This window comes from Rosa rugosa, chromosome 2 (assembly GCF_958449725.1).
Source record: "Rosa rugosa chromosome 2, drRosRugo1.1, whole genome shotgun sequence".
Lineage (NCBI taxonomy): Eukaryota > Viridiplantae > Streptophyta > Magnoliopsida > Rosales > Rosaceae > Rosa > Rosa rugosa.
The window spans coordinates 54758508-54777798 of NC_084821.1; the positions used below are offsets into that span (position 1 = coordinate 54758508).

General features: G+C 37.6%; 4 protein-coding genes across 5 annotated transcripts; 1 reads left to right on the top strand and 3 right to left on the bottom strand.

The window, feature by feature from the left end:
• Positions 1–826: 826 nt before the first annotated feature.
• On the top strand, positions 827–4211 carry LOC133728487 (interactor of constitutive active ROPs 1-like). Of its 2 annotated transcripts, none has more exons than XM_062155894.1 (3): positions 827–1232; positions 2398–2478; positions 2806–4211. In XM_062155894.1, the coding sequence occupies exons 2-3, from the start codon at positions 2465–2467 to the stop codon at positions 3929–3931; spliced, it is 1140 nt and encodes a 379-aa protein (XP_062011878.1). In that variant the 5' UTR covers positions 827–1232; positions 2398–2464; the 3' UTR covers positions 3932–4211. The 2 variants fall into 2 exon arrangements, with proteins under 2 accessions (XP_062011878.1, XP_062011879.1); XM_062155895.1 differs by lacking the exon at positions 827–1232 and adding an exon at positions 1290–2258.
• A 499-nt stretch (positions 4212–4710) lies between these two features.
• On the bottom strand, positions 4711–7049 carry LOC133728488 (pentatricopeptide repeat-containing protein At3g22470, mitochondrial-like). The gene has a single exon (XM_062155896.1). The coding sequence runs from the start codon at positions 7039–7041 to the stop codon at positions 5314–5316; it is 1728 nt and encodes a 575-aa protein (XP_062011880.1). The 5' UTR covers positions 7042–7049; the 3' UTR covers positions 4711–5313.
• Positions 7050–7564: 515 nt separating this feature from the next.
• On the bottom strand, positions 7565–11285 carry LOC133728489 (uncharacterized). The gene is made up of 8 exons (XM_062155897.1): positions 10977–11285; positions 10687–10836; positions 10442–10576; positions 10288–10353; positions 9790–9843; positions 9529–9636; positions 8159–8240; positions 7565–8064 (listed from the first exon to the last, which is right to left on the bottom strand). Exons 1-8 carry the CDS (start codon positions 11172–11174, stop codon positions 7814–7816), a joined length of 1044 nt encoding a protein of 347 aa, XP_062011881.1. The 5' UTR covers positions 11175–11285; the 3' UTR covers positions 7565–7813.
• A 1952-nt stretch (positions 11286–13237) lies between these two features.
• On the bottom strand, positions 13238–16963 carry LOC133732299 (bystin). The gene is made up of 11 exons (XM_062159823.1): positions 16560–16963; positions 16299–16473; positions 16155–16206; positions 15601–15928; positions 15163–15242; positions 14791–14838; positions 14260–14406; positions 14083–14155; positions 13918–13993; positions 13667–13757; positions 13238–13540 (listed from the first exon to the last, which is right to left on the bottom strand). Exons 1-10 carry the CDS (start codon positions 16914–16916, stop codon positions 13678–13680), a joined length of 1416 nt encoding a protein of 471 aa, XP_062015807.1. The 5' UTR covers positions 16917–16963; the 3' UTR covers positions 13238–13540; positions 13667–13677.
• Positions 16964–19291: the final 2328 nt, after the last annotated feature.

The following is a 19291-nucleotide window of genomic DNA, read 5'->3' on the forward strand; positions in this document are numbered from 1 at the left end:
TACATGATTACTGGAATTATGATTACTGATAAACAATACTACTATTATTTGAAGAGAAGATTCTGATACCTTTCCTGACAAATTATATATGCATGCAGGATGTAATGTACTTGGCACATTCTACTAACAATAATGTACAAATTGCGTTATTCAACCACCAAATCATATTAGCATGATTAGTTCGATAATTAGCGATATGATACACTACAATTGATAGCTTACCAATATTATATAATTTAGAGTCCCCTAAACGTCGGTGCACTGAATCCTACCCCATTAGATAAAATATATCATAAATAATTTACTATATAACTATTTTCAGTTATGAATATTCAATACTTTGAAGTAGTGTAAAATTTTTAAACTCCCTTCGTATTTTGGAAATAACTCAATATGTATAACTACTGCTTACTAGCAAATCCCCACCTTTATTAAGTATTCAGAGTATTTGGTTTTGGATTTGCATAAACAGAATAAGAACAAGGGAGGTGATTCCAACTTGAAGACATCAAGAAAAAGAGAAAAAGAAAATTACAAGATCTCTATGAGAGAGAGAGAGAGAGAGAGAGAGAGAGAGAGAGAGAGAGAGCTGTCTATTATTTTGCATGCACTGTGTATATTAATTTATAAAGCAACTACTGACGGTGAAGAGATTTATATGGTCAAAACGCACGCATGGTCATTAAAGAAGAAGAGCAAAATTGATTTTGAAACTTAAAAAAGGTTTGAACTTTGAAAAGAGACAAAAGGACAAGGGTTAGAGAGTAAGATACACAGGTTGGATTTTCCAAGATCTTTGTGTACCCATTACATTGAATGATTAATCCTTCCAAAATTACCCTCTTGTCCTCTTCTTCTTGCATCTTCTTGAAAAGCTGAAAACCACTGCCATTCTCTCACCACCTTTAATTCAAACTTCCAACTTCTTTCTCTGTCCAGGCTCTCTTCCTTATAAAACACACACACTCTCTCTCTCTAGCTTCTGGGCACAGTTCTTACCGCCTATGCTTTGTGTTTTCAAAAAAAGGCTCAGTTTTTAACACCACCCCATTTTTTCAAAAGCCATTTTGTACCACTCTATAGCAAATGGGTGAGTCTCTTTCATCACCATTGTATTACCAGGAAGGTCTTTCATGGAGATGTTTCAGTTCAGATGGTAATTAGATCACAGTAGAGGGAGCCAGCTTAGATATCAGTCACTGATCATATTCTGCATTTATATAGTTTTCAAGGTGAGCTTTATGTTTCCCATTTTTTGTAACTGTTTCCTCTGCTTTTCCAGTTTTAATTTCCTGCCTTTTTAGCCACATTTTGTGCTTGCTAATCATGATTTTGGATGTTGAGAAAGAGTAAAAGTTGATATGCTTTAAGATCTAAAATAATTAAACTTTTATTTCATTCTTTGCAATCATAAACAAAGACCTAGAGAGAAAGGGGTCTAATTTTGAAGGATCTTAGTTCTGCACTTTTCTTGGGACTTTTTTTTCACTTTGGGTCTGTGATTTGTTCAAAACATGCAGTGTCATTATGTTTCTGAACTCTTTCTCTTTGGTTTTTCTTGAATCTTATGGTAGCCTGAATTTTATGTCTTCAAGAAATTGAAAAACTTGAGCATTAAAGAGGGTTTATTTATGAATATGATTTTTGGAAACTTGATGGGATCATGAGCAAAAATTTGGGTGCAGAAAGAAACACGAACACCCAATTAATGAAAGAACTTGAACATGACACAACATCCTCTCTGTCTAGACTCCAGACAGAGCATTCACTTTTTCAGCCTTCCAGCACTTGTCAGGGTAAACAGTATTTTTCCGCCAAATGACAAGAGTACCCCTGTCAAAATCCAAGCCCAACAAGTAGTATGAGCTTTAAGATTTCAGATTTGATAGTTTGGTACCATATATAATACATTGTGGGGAAGGTGCCAAGAGGGTTGCACTGTCCCAGAAGCACGCTAGGTGCCGTTTATCAGGGACATAGCAAAAGTGAGAATAAACCTCGAGGCTTCTGAGTTTCTGAAAAGCATTTTAAAGTTCTGAAGACTCGTGGCTTTATTCATTGCTAGGTTTTCTTCTTTTAGTTATATTCTGCACTCCACATGACTGGAATTGAATAGCATGTTGTCAATGTGCTCACCAAACTGTTTATGGACGTTTAAGTATTTATATAGTTCTTCCATGGTGTTGTTTTTTCTGTTCTTAAAGAATTGAAATCCAAGCATAGTTTAGTCTTCAAATTTATAGGAAAAGTGGATTAAGGTCAGCTTTCCTTTCCTGTTTCTGGCATGCTTACTTTCTAAGGAGCATGAAATCCTTGTAATTTTCAAGTACTGGTACATGAGTATATGTTCATTCTAACTATATTCGTATCCTATGATCTCAACTTTAAACCGTGCAGAACGGAAGTTTTGAACCCAGTAGTCTCTATTGCACTTCTGCAACGAATATTCATCTAAGTGCAACAAATGCCGCGATCAAGGTTAGAGGAACTTACTTAACATAAAAAGTTTTATTTGAGTCTGCTTTTTCTCTGAAGTCATCCTGCTCTTAAATGTGTATGATTTACTGCCATCCCTAGTGAATGTCAATTCTAGTTACCAGATACTGGAAATGAAGCATGGTTATGTAAGTTAGTACTTTAAAGAATGACAAATCTTCAAGTGCTTGTATTCTGGTTTGTTAAGTGCTTAATAAGTAGAGAGTATGTCCTGATCTGTTATGCACCACCTGTCATGGAGCATATTGCTTGGGAGGTATGTGATTATATTGTATCTGATGGAAATTTCTAATGACTTTTGTGGAATAGGGGATCTGAAGTGGTTCAAAAGCCAACTCTTCGAGGTTCACATAAGCTGAGGACTTCAAGCTCTGATTCAGATCCACTGCATCATCGACCAATCACTGACCGAAGTCCAAAGCTAGGAGATCGACGTTCCCCAAGAGGTTCACAATCGGATCCACTAAGCCAAAAAAAACTTGGAACCCGCCTTGCTGATTTAGAATCTCAACTTGGCCAAGCACAAGATGAGCTAAAGAGTCTAAAAGAACAATTGGCTTCAGCTGAAGCTGCAAAGAAAGAAGCCCAAGAAAAGCTGGACAAGAAAGCTAAGAAACCAGTTGTGACTTCAGGGCCAGTGAAAGTCCGCGAAACACATCCTCCATCGGAAAGTGAAGAATCTACCAAAACAGATAGCTGTCCCTCAGATGACAACAGCCAAGGGGAAACTGATGTCTTTGAAGTCCCTGCAGAAAAAGTTAAAGCTGAGACAAAGGTTGATCCTAGCGAGACTGATCAGGTGGAAGAAGAAACCAAACCAATAGATATTTCAGCTGAACCACCATTGGTTTCGGAGCCAGAGAAGTCAGCCTTCCATGACTTGGCTTTGAAAAATGAAGAGATAGACATGCTAAAAGCCAAGTTGGAAGAGAAGGAAAAAGAGGCAGAGGTGTTTGGTCAAGAAAATCAGAGTTTAAAGAATCAAGTACAGGAAGCAGCTACAAACATCTCAACTGCTGAAGCAAAGGAAAAGGAAATGGCCTTGAAGTTGAGCAAGTTTGAAGAAGAGCTGGAAGCAAGTAAAGCTAATGCAGCACAGTTGAGTGAGAAGCTGAAAGCAACAGAAGATGCAAAGGAAGCACTGGAAGCTGAGATGAAGAGGATGAGAGTGCAGACAGAGCAGTGGAAAAAGGCCGCAGATGCTGCTGCAGCAATACTTGCTGGGGGTGTGGAGATGAATGGGAGGATTTCCGAGAGGTGTGGCTCCATGGACAAGCACTTTAATGGAGTATTTGAGCCCCCAGGTGGTGGCTATGCTGGTTTTTTGGGATCACCTGCTGCTGATGATTTGGATGATGGTTTTGGTAGTGGAAAACGAAAGGGTTCAGGGATAAAAATGTTTGGTGACTTGTGGAGAAAGAAGGGCCAGAAATGAGAGGTCTTCAAAAATCTGTTTGCTGGTGATGTGTTTGATGGAGGTGGCAAAGCAGTTTCTTACTGCTTCAAATTTAATATACAGTGTGTTTTAGATCTACCATCTTCGCCATTATTGTTTTCCTAGTAGTTTCGAAGGTTTGTAGAATTGTTAAAAATGGGATATCTTTGTTGTATTAGTAAGACCGTAGTAAACCTTCTCAAATAATTGGGATATTTTGTTGCTGCCTTGCCTGAATACTGCATTCTCGATATTTTCCTATGCTAAATCATTTTATTTCCTTGTGAGACCACACTCAGCCACTGCCATTAACTTTGCTTTTAGAGGAGACCAAGTATAAGATCCACAGACTTGTTCCCAATGCAATGGAATCCCATTCTATCTTGACGAACATGGACAAGTGCTTAGGAAGCTTGATCCTTTTCTTGCACCAGCTGTTGCTTCCGGTCTAATCTGTGGTGAGTCCTTGTGGGGTGTTCCAGCTGCGATTTCATCCCTCGCCAATGTTTATATTCGTGAAGTTCCTCTCTGCTTCTTCCAACGATAGAGTTGATTCGTTTTTGTCGCATCATTGATGTAGTAGCTTTATTGAATTGCATATTATTTTTTTAGCTTGTAAACCATTAGTTGTTTTGTTGATGATCAAGCTATGTCGTTTGAATTCTTGGGTCTATCAATAACATGTAGATGAAGCAATTCGATCATGTTATTCTGAAATAATGCTAAACAAAGACAGAAGTTTTTGCGATTACAAATTTAGTTCTATAGGCTTTGCTGGAATGAAATCAAGGCCTCCAGAAACTGCTGCTTTCCCGAAATAAGGCCAAAGGAATTGTTCAAAGAAAAGTTTGGTGCAGGCTAACATCCACAACAAGAAGTGGCTGACTCCATCTGAGTTCACTTCTAGTTGTATTGGTAGTGATGGATAATAATCGACTTGATCATAGGTACAGGCACCTATTTTACAATCGAACGAGAATCACTCAAGTTTGTTTACATGGAAATTACCTGTAATCCGGACCAAAGTTTCAAACACAAACTCACTAGAAAATAATAATAATTACATAGCAATTTTCATTTGCCTTGCCAGAATGAGAACAAAAGATACTGCCACTAATGTGCTTATTATCCCTGCACTTATCGATGCAGTCTTCAGTTATGTAAATAAAAATTGAGTATTGCACCAAATCTCTGGCAGCTTGCGGTTTTCATTTCGAACACAACAATAGCAATGGGATTTCAAATAAGGATATAACAACAAGCGAATGACATCGGGTTATCAAATGGAGGATTGATACATGCAAGGTTGTCAAAGGTGCAGCAGTCTTAAATCTTACTGTCGTACTAAGAAAGTTCTGCTTCAAATCTTCAAATTAACTTTATCATGAATTTTTCAACAATGGCAACAAAGCGGGATCTACTCTATCCTTAGACAATAAATTAACTATCAATTCCATAGTTGATGCATTTGCAGAGAAACCCCTCTCGGCCATTTCTTGCATAAGTCCCATAGCCCTTGATGCTTCATTATTAATGATAAACCCCCGGATAATTGTGTTATAGGTACAGCCATCAGCAGAACAGCCTTTTTGTTTCATTTCTCTAAACAACTTTTCTGCTTCAACTAAGAGGCCACCGTTACAAAGTCCCCTAATCATTACATTGTATGTCCACACATTAGGCTGAACTACTTTTGATGACAAACTAGAGAAGACCTCTGTTGCAGATTCAACTTTCCCAGCTTTCAACAAACCTTCAATGATAATAGTGTAAACTACAATATTTAGTTCCAACTTCTTATCCTTCATCTCTCTAAGCAATTCTATTGCCTTTGAAAGTTGCTGGTTGCTACATAGGGCATCAAGTAAAACAGCATAAGTTCGAATATCTGGATGTTGGCCACAACCTTGCATCTCGGAGAACAACTTTTCTGCTTCTTGTAGTCTCCTCGCTTTACAAAAACCATCAATAAGAGTGTTATAAGTAACGATATCAGGAACAAGTCCCCTAAGAGGCATTTCCCTGAAAATATTGTAAGCCTTATCGATCATTTTACCCTTGCAATACCCGTTAATAAATATGTTACAACTCTGAACATCAACCATGGAGCCCTTGCTAATCATAAGATCAAAAACTTGTTTCGCCTCGTCCATTTCTCCTCGCAAACAGTAACCGTCCAAAAGTGAGTTGTATGTAACCGTATCAGGCTCAATATGCCTTTGAATCATCATCTCAACCACACTTTTGGCTTCCGCGACCATCCCCTCCTTACAAAGTGCATCAACCAAGACGTTGAAGGTGAAAACATCTGGAAAGATATTTTGACTCACCATTTCATTCAACAACCTTGTAGCTTCTTTCCACTGGCCTATATTGCAAACTCCTTGAATCAAAGAGTTGTAAGTAACAACGTTTGGAGCAATACCTCTACCAATCATTTCTGAGAAGAGGTTCCATGCTTCATCAACTAGTGTATCCTTACAAAGACTGTCGATGATGGTGCTATAGGCAACTCTGTCAGGCTCGCATCCTCTTTCTTCCATCTTCCCAAGTAATTGAATAGCTGCCCTGTTGTTTCCAATCATGCAAAAGCCCTTTATTAGTGTGTTGAAAGTAACCACATCCGGCGGACAGTTACCACCTTGCTCCACCATTTTGCTGAAAAGTCGTGCTGCCTCAGCCACTTGATTCTCGAGAACAAATCCGTTTATTAGAGTGTTGAAGGTGAAGACACTTGGTTGAAGACCCAATTTAAAGAAATGTCCCAAGATAGACAAACTAAACCCCATTTGGTTCAAATGGCAGTAGCAATTGATGACAACGGTTAGAGTATAGGCATCAGAAGAGATTCCGATGAGACCCATTTGCCTATTCAAAGAGAGGACTGCAGAATAGTGTTTCTGTTTGGCAAGTTGGCCCAAGAGTTGATTGAAGCGGACAACAGACGGCAGAGGACGCCTGTGAAGCATTTCATCGAACACCTTCAAGGCATCCTCAACTATGGGCTTTGAGGGTCCATTTCCTACCTGGGTTTCTCTACATTTGCTTGGCTCTGAAGATTGAGAATGAAGCAAAGCAACAAGAGGTGTAGGGTACTGACGAAAATACATACCTCTTGTGGTGCTGCAATAAGAATAAGAAAAAAGCGTTGGGCGCATCATCTTCAGCATCTCTGAGAGACTCAGATTCAACAACTGCTTTCCTCTGCAAAGCTTTCTTGCTAATTCGACAAAAAAGTTGCGAGCTTTGAGCTTTTTGTTCCCTTCCTATATTTTCTGTATTTTTGCCTTTTGTAAGTATCTCCGACTGTAAACAGTCATTTTTTCTCATAAATTAAATTTAACTACCCAATTTTTTACTTTTGTTCCAACGGTACAAGTAATTTGTAAGTTAAATCGACAAAAAGTACAGTACAAGTGTTTGAGGAGCCAAAACAAAACGAGAGTTCCAATATGAACTGTGGGACTTCAATTTGAGTAGTGCCTATCCAAACCAAGTTAAATGGTTCACTACAAGTTACAGTTTCTTCATTCTCAATGTAGAAATTTACAAGTCACACGCATTAGCACTAGAGAGTAGAAACTACTAAACTTACTATGCAGTTACAAACATCTGTGAACAAATTTATCCAACTCACTTGAAAAGCCAGAACCGGTTTACTCTCAATCACATACATTTCCTTATATTATGAATTACCAAAAGGCAAACAAGCTTGACACTGTTTGATTAAAACAGCATGTACAATGTTAATGATACACCGAGTCTTTTTTGTGAACAATCAGTACCAGAGAAGCCTTTGATTTAAATATCTTTGGTCTGTGGAAGGAAAATCTGTCTACAGACATTCACCGATTCAGTATTGTATAACAAAACATTCACAAACTACTCATCACTATCATCACTGTTGTAGTTTTGGAACAGCGATTGTAATACGTTGCTTCCACCGTCGGTCTTATTCTTGCCGTCCTCTTCTTTCTCATTTTTAGTCAAACTTTTAGACTCCTCTCCAACTTCTTTCTCGTCCACTTTCGCCAAATTGTTAACTTTAGCCACCACTGGTTTCTTAACTACTGAAAGCCTAACAGTTGGAGACTTAAAAATGATTTTAGAATCTTCTGAACCATTCTGTTTTCCTGTCAAATAAAAACATGTTTAGTACTGGCAAATGAAAAGCAAATAGAAAGACACAAATAGTTCAATAATAAACTGTTTCTGTGTCTGACATACCTCTGCTGCTTGAGCTATCAGAAATACTGGTTTTTGTCAACAAATCTGTTGGTTTGCTATTATCTTGAGTAAGCTTTTGTTTCTGCATGGCAAATATGTATACATATTCATTAGATAACTATGTCCATCACAGAAACATGGATAACATGCTGGAACTAACAATGACTTTGTTACTAAGTTGAGGAAAATAATTAACAGAAAGCTGAGTTTTGAATGCAGACAGGTAATATTTAAAAATGCATCATGGGAACATACAAGATAATTGCTTGGGGTTGGGAAGAGATGAGTGGAAGAACACACCATACTACTGATTATATTAATATGGTATAAGATTCATCAACTTTCTAGAATTTATAAGTTAAGTTTCCATTTTCATCCCACAGCTCTCTCTTCTTTCCATTCTTATCCTCCACCCTCAAACACAAGCACATTCACCACCAAGCACGCACCACCACACACACACGTTCACTAGTATATACCACAAGATTTGGCATCAACAAAGTTTAGTAATGCTCGGATAAGAATGCGATTTCAAATCCTGTAAATGCCCTATTCTTCAGAACTTCAAATTTAGTCCTCCTTAATCAGATGAAACAGCTTATGCTTGCTCAATATTATCTGCCTCCGAGAGTGACATCATGAGTTTTAGCTGAACTGAATTTAATCAATTTATAATCCCACTCATTTTTCTGTGCATTCATGTTAACTACATAATGCAAGAATTGGAGTCATGGTAAAACTTTTGAAGTCGTGCGACTTACCTTCTATTTGCATATGCTAAAGCTAAACCGTTCTCTACAGTATTACAACCTCAAAACTATTCTTCTACCACAGTCCCCAGCGGAACATTGTACAACTAATATGTAGATTTGAAACTGTACTGTGTATACTTGAATAGATTTCACTAACCAGTGAGCATCATACAAACCTCAAAGTGCATGGAATGCAGATTTCTGAATAAGTTAAACTAAATATGCAAAGGAAGCAACAACCATAAGACATATCCTTTAATCTTTGTAAGGGATAACAGCAGAATTTTGATGATGACTGGAAACTATATCTAACTAGAACACAAGGCAATAGACTGTCTATAAAAGCCATTTACAACAAGGGAAGTGCTATATCTAGAGGAATAACAGTTACTTGATGGTAATGACCCCTATTTAAATCCTTCATACAGTCTACGTAGGGACACTATCTTGTAAAGATAAAAAAAATAAAAAAAATTAAAAAAAATTAAAAACGAAATATGAGATAATCATAAGACATCTAAGAGAGTAGAGCTGGATTAATCTAGAAGTTATCTTTCAACCAAGAGGTTATGCAAGTTCATCAATATATACACCTATCTAACAGTAAAAATGTCATACCTTTGACAGATGATTAGACGTTTCACCATTGCCACTTAACGGCTGTAATAAATCTTCATCATCATCTAAATCATCATCATCAATCCTTCGAACATAATCTTTTGAGTTCTGCATATATTGTAGTAGAAAAAAGAAAGACATCAGAAACAAACATCCCGCAAAAAAGAATAGGGAAAGTAAAACAGAGACAACTCTAGATCAAAGATATTCAAGTTGGAGTCAAAAAAGAAAAACGAAAAGAGAGAGAAAGTAAGTACTAACATGGAATACGATCGATTTTATGACTGCTTCGTCCTCCTCCTCCAGCCTTTTCTCCTGTCAACACAACAATTTTCAGTGCTCTCAAATGTGGGATTAAAGCAACAGTTGTTGAAATCATAATGCATAGAATATATAGCTCTTCACTCAAGTGGCAGCTTCCCTAGTTGAATGTGTCTTGTTTGAAAGAGTTGGTAAAATCATGTGGTTGGTTGATCAGTTGATCAGACTCAGGCTCTGTATGTTCCCTAACACAGTGTGGCTATTCTATTATTGTAACAAATTTACAGGCTGTTGTAACAAATTCACGGAGACCATGATGCTGGAGCTGCAATTATTGCCTATTTCAGGAACCAGGCTCCTATATGTTTGCATATAAAGAACTAGACAAGTATACACATACATGGATAAAATTCATGACAATGGATACATACATCAGTCTGTACACTTGTGTCTATTTGGTTTAAACTGGACTAAATATAAAAAGGCACATTTTCATACCTTGTGTGCAACCGTATGTTGCAAAGCCTCCAACATCTCATCCACACTCACAGTTGCATGCCTGGACTGAAAGCAGAAAACAATGTATTAGTATTAAAGGATATAGACAAAATCAGAAATGTCACTCATATTTAGCAACTAGTGAGCCATCTACCTTCATGGACTTCATCTCATCCAAAGCGGCAAGGATATCCATCTCTCTTTTCGAATCCAAGGTTCTGTTCTCCAAAGATTTCATGGCATCTCCCATTTCTTCGGTCTCCCTCTTCTGCTTCTCCTTATCCACTTCCTGAAAACAAACACACAAATCAGAGTCATCAAACATTGTCCACAACAGCATAACAAACTCCGAAAACAAAAAACACACATCTAAATAAGCACTATGCTTCCTTCCTTTACCTCATCCTCATTCCGCCAAGGTTCGAAATTTCGTGTAGCCCCGGCCTCCACCACATAGTCTGAGTTCTGCGGGTCCGTCTTCATCGCAAGCTCCGCCGAGCACTTGGTGCACTTGAAGTAAAATCTAAAGATTTGAATTCCCAAGTACGTCTGCAAACAATAGTAACATCAGTAATCCAGTCCACAACGCAATGCTAGGCAGTTATAAACCCTAGGATTCAAGAAAACCTAGAATCAATTACGCAGGGGCAATCAGAAACCCTAAGATTCAAGATTGGTGATCCACGTACCTCGCCGACGACATCTTCTTTCCGCGAGTTGAATTTGGTGCCCTTGTAGATGTAGTTGCCGCAGGTGTTGCATCTGATGCTCATCGGAAGCATCATACGGACCTTAATCTGCTGGTTCTTGGGCCGCCGGACTCGGGGCAGCTTGGACGGGTCGAAGTCCGGCGGGTAGTACTTGTTCAGAACCTTACGCTCTCCCATGTTTGCTGCTCTTCAAACACCGGAAAGGGAAGGGCTTTGATTGGATTTGGGTGGAGAGAGGGCGGGAACTGGGAAAAAGGGGGTTAGGGATTTTGGAGAATCGGAAATTGGGAGGGATTTTATGGTTTAGGGATTTTGCAGAGAGAGCTGTTTGTCCTTTTATATATAAAAGTAAAAATAAATAATAAAATCAGTAAAAGTAAATAAAAACATAGTAATGTGACTTCATACTGGTTTCTTATTGGGTTTTTACTTTCTAATCTTTGTCATGGCTCTTTTTTTTTTTTTTTTTTTTTTTTTTTTGAATAGGGGTTTGAAACTTGGCCTGGGAGGCTCAGCCTCACACCTGTACATATTGTTAATAGATAAAATAAAATATACCAGGGAAGATATTAAACCAAAGCTCCGTACAGTAACATCAATATCCTCGTAGAGCACATCCCAAATAATAACGGATGGCTCATCTAACCATAAATCGTCTATATAACTAAAGCTAGCAAGATGTACCAAACGATTGGCCACACTATTTACTTCTCGAAAGACATGCCGGAAGTGAACATAAGAAAAACTAGAACCATATCTTTTACAATCATCCACTATCCGACCAATAGATGAGAAATCATTAGCATCCTGTGATATGAGGTTAATAAGCATAGCACAATCACTCTCTAACTCACTGTCATGAGGCTAATAAGCATAGCACAGTCACTCTCTAACTCAATGTCAGTATAACCTTCATGAATAGCAAGCAATAATAGTCATGTGACTCATGTCTCATTTTTAACGTGAACAAATTTGCTGCTCACCCGGCCTTTGAGGTTTATGATCCACACTCCGACACCTGGAAGAGATGCTCTCCATTTCCTCGCTATCAGGACTGGTCTTTCACTAGAATAACTGGTTATGCTATTTGGTACGGCTGTATTTTGGTTTCTATGCACGCAGCCTCGATCATGAGAAATGTGAGATGTGGGTATATCAGGTGACTTTGGATAAATGGAGAGAGGACATATTTCTTGAACTTTTGCCTTCTGCAAACAATCATGAAATATGTCAACAGACAACGTGTGTGGATCACCACATTTGATATTATCTACAAAGAAGGAAAGAGGCGTATCCGTACTCTAGATACTGCTATGCGTGAAGTAGATATTAACTGTCTTGGTCGATTCGAACTTGAATCAGGCTTCACGCTAGAATGTGAAGACGGAAAAGAGATTGTTAGCACCAGCAGTATGATGCAGCCAACTGATGATCCTCGATTGTGCAAGCTTCAACAGGCTGCGCGAGATAAGATTAGGAAGCAGATTCGGAAACGGAGAGGGATGACGTCGAAGTTGAGTTGACGGAAGTTAACCTTGTTGGGCAATCTGTTCAGACCCTGTCGAGGACCAAAGTTTGGTGTTTTCTGAAACCATAAAACGAGGTCAAATTCTAGTGCTACTGAATAGGAGTACTGATGTTGTGCATTTGTTCGATTGGGATTGGTATGTGAGTATGCATAATGTTAATGTGTAAATTATGGGAGTATGCATGCTGCTGTGAGTGTTAAAATATTGTGGCAACTTATGATGATCTGAAGAGGCTGATATTGAGATTCTAAAGAAAACTTCGAATTCCAATGAAACACGAGACAAGGCAACTCGACCTTCAATCGAAAGGTACAGCTTCAGGAGTGGCACTTTTTTACCCTTCGATAAAGAATGATGCTGCCTTTTATGCCATTAGTTTGTAAATAAATCATAATTAGGGATGTCCATTTTTCGTATAATATTACCGGACTTAATTTTTGTTTTTATTTTCTTAGATGACTTTTGCTAATAGAAACCAGGTTACCATGCCTCCATCGACATATTCTCCATGAATGTTAAAAGTGTTGTAGCTTTACTAATCATACGGTACCTGCATCATACAAATTTGAGCTTTGAAGCATGTATCGACCAGTTCAGTATAAAACCAGAGACTGCAACCCTGAAACTGAAAAAGTTCACTGACACTACTAGTGCATTCCCTATTGACACTACAACATCACATAACATAATAAATAAAAATCAACAGAGAACTGTCAAAACTTTTTGCACCTTCAAATTGAGGTCTCAATTCCAATGCAAACTCAATAACTATATATATCAGTACATCAAAGAATCTTCAGTAAGAAATACTTAAAAAGATGTTTTGATAAGCATCAGTAGTTCAAATTGCCATTGCAAGGAGAGTGCCTTTGAACGCGAATTTGAATATGCACAAACTAGATTATGAAGCCTTTAGATAACTGTGATTTGGTCAAAAAAATGTATCACTTCTGAAAGAACAGAATTGCATCTTCTTCCAGGAGAAATATTTCATTGGACAACTCTGTCAACCATCTGCAATGCAACCATGGATTGGCTAAATGAGCAAATATACCTAAACAGAACACTAGAGTGCAAAATGAAACTTATAAAAATGACAAAAGAATTAAGAGAAAAGAAACAGATCAACAGATATCTTACTGAGGACTAAATTAGTCATCCTCCATAGGCACCTCTGGAATATCAAACATATCTTCTTCAACAGGCTTAATCATCACAGAATCTGGAGAAGGTTTGTGAAGTCAAGGGGAACAAAGTGCCTTTGTTTTATTTTTTTCCACTACTTGAAATTCGATTTAAAACTCTATAGTGACAGTTTCAAAAACTAAAAGAACAAATTTAAGTGAAACAATTGAAACACGAAGCAAACAAAAAAGAAAATAAAAGGATATCAATTGACATAAGGTCATCCTCCTTCTCACCACGACTGCGGCTATTATCTAGCTCCTTTCTTATTTCACGAGTTACCTACAATTGAATAGCCGGATCAAGACTACAAAGTTCCACAAAGCTATGCAATTCAAATATTGAGGCTCCTGTAGAGAAAATGCTCTTACCAGATCGTGCTTTTGAGTTTGAAGAAGAGCTCTAAGATTATCTTTATCCTCGTTCAGTATATCATTTTTGTACCTGCCCAGAATTATGCACACAACTGTATATGAGGGACAACCACAAATCAATAAAACTACTGCTCATCCCTTACATAAGCAAGGAAATATTAAAACTATGCCCACCTTTCCACAAATGCAAGAAGTGATTGGTGCCATATCACTGGCATTACCCTTGTTTCATTCATAAATCTCATAAAATGTCCAACAAGAGCATCAATTACACGATATGGCAAAGCATACTTTTTCTCTAAAAGAAGCTTTATAAAATAACTGCAACAATTTAAAAACCAAAAGTCAGTAACTCCAAATGTCAAGGGATCTTCATCACTCCCTAATTAAGAGTTTTTCTAAACTGGTGGATCCTCAAATACAATAATGAATATTCATAAAATTATATACATTGGACAAAACAGATAAGAACATTGGTCACCATTATGCAATATACAGGGGAAGTTGATTGAATGGGATATTCAACATCTTTGCAGTGCATCAGGGACAGAGGCATCCAATGCAATAATGGGGGGAAAAAAATTTCTTACAAACCAAATTTTGCAATATCTTCCTTTCAGAATTTTATGGGCACCAAAAGTACAGTTACACTTGAGACAACATATCCTTTATATCATTCAAATTATGCATTATAGAGTCAAATACCTCGTTGTACCACAGTATTCCATGTCTGCTAGCTTCATTACTGCAACACTGCAAATACATCAGAAGCATGTATGAGAGATCTACAAGATGAATAACTATTCTAATAAGACAATAGGACACTAAGGCATAGTCAATAATTCAATTGGTATCTCAAAACATCTAAAGATTTAAGAATATGCAACTGTAGTGGCTTTATTTATGGAATGCTTAGATAACTATCAAGCACAATGAGGAGAAGAAAAACACTGTAGCAGCAAGTTTGGGTACTACAAGTCCCAAAAAAAAAAAAAAAATCCTCTTTATCTTAAACGGTCTGTTTGTTTGGTAGCATTATGTCGTTACAAAGTCCCATTTGATCGGCAGATGACATACCTTGAATGAAGTGGCGGAATGGACACCTTTTGTAAGACGCTCCCAACTATGACAGCTTCTCTTAGATTGCACGTTCCTGACTGTTCAGGAAGAGGGGCGGGGGAGGGTGTTAGAATTACCAAAACATTCCCAGGCAGAAAGGAAATTTCAATAAAGTATGTTAGCCTGGCATGAAGCACCAAAAAACAATATACACTTCACATGTATATTTATAACTATTGCACAATAGTGTGCTATAAAAACCATGGTGGCATGGTTCCATAATTGTGAGCATTCTTGCTTTTATTCTTCACCTCAAGGTGGACATACCAAAGTACTTACCCTCAGTATTGACAGAAAGAGAAAGAAGAATTATGTATATACAAACAAATAACACCTTAAGTTTCAGAAATACTAAAATTATTTGGACAAGTATGATATGCTTTAATAATCTTATACCTCGCACAAAGGTAGCAATATTCCTTTGAAAAAGGCAGCAGGCTTGTAAAGAGACTTTTTCAAAGCCTGATAAAGGGCAAAATGCAAGCGCTTGTTCTTCCGAATGTCTTCTCTCACACGTGGAAGCAAGACAAGCTTGTAGAAACGTTCTACCTTCTTCGCAGTCAAATTGGAAGCAAAAATTCTTGTAGCTTGATACATTGCATTGGGAGACCAATTCTCAGGCTCAGTTAAATATAGGACATCTTCCCATTGATTCATTGAAGGGATGTGTTTAAAGGGTTTGGGAACCTTCCCAGCTGTGTACTTTTTAAGAAACTGGCCAACCCTGCATAGACAATGTAAACCAACCATAAACAACTCGTCTAACACACGAACATCTCAATTCAGAATTAACTAAAACACAATACAAATTTGCAGATTTCATCTCTGCTGTACCCAACAGCTGATTTAATAAAGGATACAGATACATTTGGACTTCAATTAAACAGAAAAGAGAGACTTTACATGAAAGCATCGATCCCATCAAGTAATAAAAGCAATGCATTGCTTACCCCTTGAAGATTTCTATGGTGTCTGCATCCAATTTAGGCAAAGGCCTCATATCTGCAACAAAATCCAATTACAATAATTAGCATATAAGCGAAAAAAACATACATTAATGAAAAGACTAGTAATCCATTCAAGTAAATCTTCACCTGAATTGGCATTTGATGGAGTGATATTAGAATCATTCTCTTTAATCCTTGCAACAATCAGGTCTGCAAGAGTAAGCTGCCGCCCCGCATCCTTCGAAAGAAATGCATCCAGTAATTTCTCATCCTCTTCCACAGCCGCCTTCCCTAATACTTTCTCATACTCCTTCCCAATCTCCTGCAATTCAAACACCCAATTTCAATTTCAATTTCATTTCACCAACTAATATACACATTACCAGTGTCTAAAAAAAACACGTTCACCTTTGTCATCCTGTTCGTCACTTTAAACGCTTCATCCTCGCCGCGATTGTCAAGAAACCCACCGAACTCATCGGGGTCGTCCTCATCGTCGTCATCAGATTCAACCCCGTGCGGCTCTTCGGTGATGTCCGATAACGCGTTGGGGTTTTGGGTTCGATTCTCGTCGTCCTCGACCTCCCTCTGCTGAAGCTGAGCCTGCTTGAGAATCTTGGCGCTCATGCCCGACGAAATCAGAGTCTCGTCGGTCTGGTGCTGCTTGGACTTGGTCCGCTTCTTGGAGGCCACAGAGGCGCCATCGTCGTCGGCCAGAAATGGCTCCGGGTTGTGATGCCTCTCTCTCCCTCTCTTCTTCGGCATTGATACACAGATGAACGATTTTGGACCAAGCTCAAAAACCCTGAGATGACTCTAAAACCCTAGTGGCGGATTCCAGCGGGTTTATATAGTACCTTTTTTTTTTTTTTTTTTGAGAAGAAGGTATATATATATTATATATGCAATGTTCATCACGTGAGGGTCATGCAGAAGAACTGAAGAAGCAACACGTGTGGAGGATTGATGATATCAGCATGATCATGGTTAACCGGAGTTTTTTTTTTTCACTCAATTTCTGCAACTTCATTTATTCCCTATAAATAAAATAAGGGTGCGGCTATTGCCACTCTATCATTTTCTTTGTTCACTCTGCAAATATTTGAATTATTGAAAGACTATATTGCCTAAATGCAAAATGACTAATAAGTACACTAATTTTCTAAAATTTAAATCTTTAAGGAAAACTAAATACATAACTAATTAAATACAAAACTACTTAATTTCTCTTTTGATAACATTAATCTTCATCTTCTCCATCCAAATTTCAATTTATTACAATTTTGTTTTTTATCTTTTTGTTGCTTCCTCATTGTTAATTCATTATTCAATTCACAAAACCATTAGTGTTAACTTCATCAAAATCTTTATAATACCTTTATAAACACCGAAAGTAAAAAATTTAAAACACGAAAAAAAATCAATCTTTTTTTTATATCGGCTCAAGCCGAGCCGGTTGGTTAAAATTACGTTCCCATCCTTATTTCCTGATAATTTACAGCTCTGCTTGATGACGATAAACGTCGACTCTTGCACTTTCTGGAAGTCTCTATCTACACCTACGTCATCTCCTCAACTCTTCCAGACTCCCAGTCTGCAACTCCCTCTTTCGCTCTCCCCAAACTAAACGATACAACCTGTCGCGTTAGAGACGCCTTGCTCCCTTGATCTGCTTCTTTGGTCGTTCCTTTGATCTGCACAGAGGGAGAGCGTGGTGCTAAATTTGTTTTCCGTTCGATATCTCACGTAATTCCCTTTATGCTCGGATGGATTCTTCACCAATTTTTTTTTTTTTTTTGTCAGTTGTCTTATGGGTTTTGAAATTTGATGCTTGGTTGATTTGTGTAGTGAGAAAGATTGAGTTTTTATTGGGATTTTCAATCAACAAGGAATCTGCTACTCTCTGAACACAGGAACAGTGATATTGTTGAAATTGATCAAGTGCTATGCATTTCTCTTTGCAACATTGTTTCAACGACTTCCTAGACACCAAAGTGGAAATTGTTTACTGTAATAAATATTATGATTCAGGAGATAAATAGTTACATCATTCTGGACACCAACTATAAAACATTCACATGTTCCATCATCCTTTGTCCTCTCCATGTCATAGCAACCTTTGCCATTTCTTCAATAAATGTAGGCTCTTCTCCTTTGAAAACATTTTTTTGTAATGTGCTCCCCCGTTAATTTTCATGTTTTCTCACACTGACCAACATTTCCCTCCATTGTTGTGAGAATGTTTGACGTTATAGATGTAAATTTTCTTCGATTGTCCAATTATGAAAATATAAAATAACTAGGGTTAAGAAAATGAAAAGTTTACAAACTCATAAAGATAATTAGTAACAACCAATAACAACGGTTTACCTCTACGATGTTTACCATATGTAATTCTAGCGTCACAACCAATAACTGCATCTTTATCCAAACGCACAACAATATTTGTTATACTTCTTCCTCTATCTCATAAATTGTGGACAATATTTATTAAGTTACCCGTTCGGATGATGAAAAGTCTCACTTGCCTTTATTTTCAATAATTAAACAATAGTGTGACAAAGATATAGAATCATATGTTGCCACATTAATTATTTTTCGGACATTCTCCAATAATTGAACACGTTAGAGACGCCTTGCTCCTTTGATATGCTTCTTTGGTCGGTCCTTTGATCTGCACAGAGGGAGAGCGTGGTGCTAAATTTGTTTTCCGTTCGATATCTCACGTAATTTCCTTTATGCTCGGATGGATTCTTCACCAATTTTTTTTTTTTTTTTGTCAGTTGTCTTATGGGTTTTGAAATTTGATGCTTGGTTGATTTGTGTAGTGAGAAAGATTGAGTTTTTATTGGGATTTTCAATCAACAAGGAATCTGCTACTCTCTGAACACAGGAACGGTGATATTGTTGAAATTGATCAAGTGCTATGCATTTCTCTTTGCAACATTGTTTCAACGACTTCCTAGACACCAAAGTGGAAATTGTTTACTGTAATAAATATTATGATTCAGGAGATAAATAGTTACATCATTCTGGACACCAACTATAAAACATTCACATGTTCCATCATCCTTGGTCCTCTCCATGTCATAGCAACCTTTGCCATTTCTTCAATAAATGTAGGCTTTTCTCCTTTGAAA

What these genes read in the sequence shown, in the direction of transcription:
- LOC133728488 (XM_062155896.1), bottom strand. Translation starts at nt 7,041, where the DNA reads ATGTATTTTCGTCAGTACCCTACACCTCTTGTTGCTTTGCTTCATTCT.
- LOC133728489 (XM_062155897.1), bottom strand. Translation starts at nt 11,174, where the DNA reads ATGGGAGAGCGTAAGGTTCTGAACAAGTACTACCCGCCGGACTTCGAC. An exon ending in AAGAAGATGTCGTCGGCGAG is followed by an intron (nt 10,837 to 10,976) that starts GTACGTGGATCA and finishes TATTGTTTGCAG; the next exon opens with ACGTACTTGGGAATTCAAAT. An exon ending in TAAAATCGATCGTATTCCAT is followed by an intron (nt 9,637 to 9,789) that starts GTTAGTACTTAC and finishes CAATATATGCAG; the next exon opens with AACTCAAAAGATTATGTTCG.
- LOC133732299 (XM_062159823.1), bottom strand. Translation starts at nt 16,916, where the DNA reads ATGCCGAAGAAGAGAGGGAGAGAGAGGCATCACAACCCGGAGCCATTT. An exon ending in ATTCCGCCACTTCATTCAAG is followed by an intron (nt 14,839 to 15,162) that starts GTATGTCATCTG and finishes ATGTATTTGCAG; the next exon opens with TGTTGCAGTAATGAAGCTAG. An exon ending in GGATGACCTTATGTCAATTG is followed by an intron (nt 13,758 to 13,917) that starts ATATCCTTTTAT and finishes GACTTCACAAAC; the next exon opens with CTTCTCCAGATTCTGTGATG.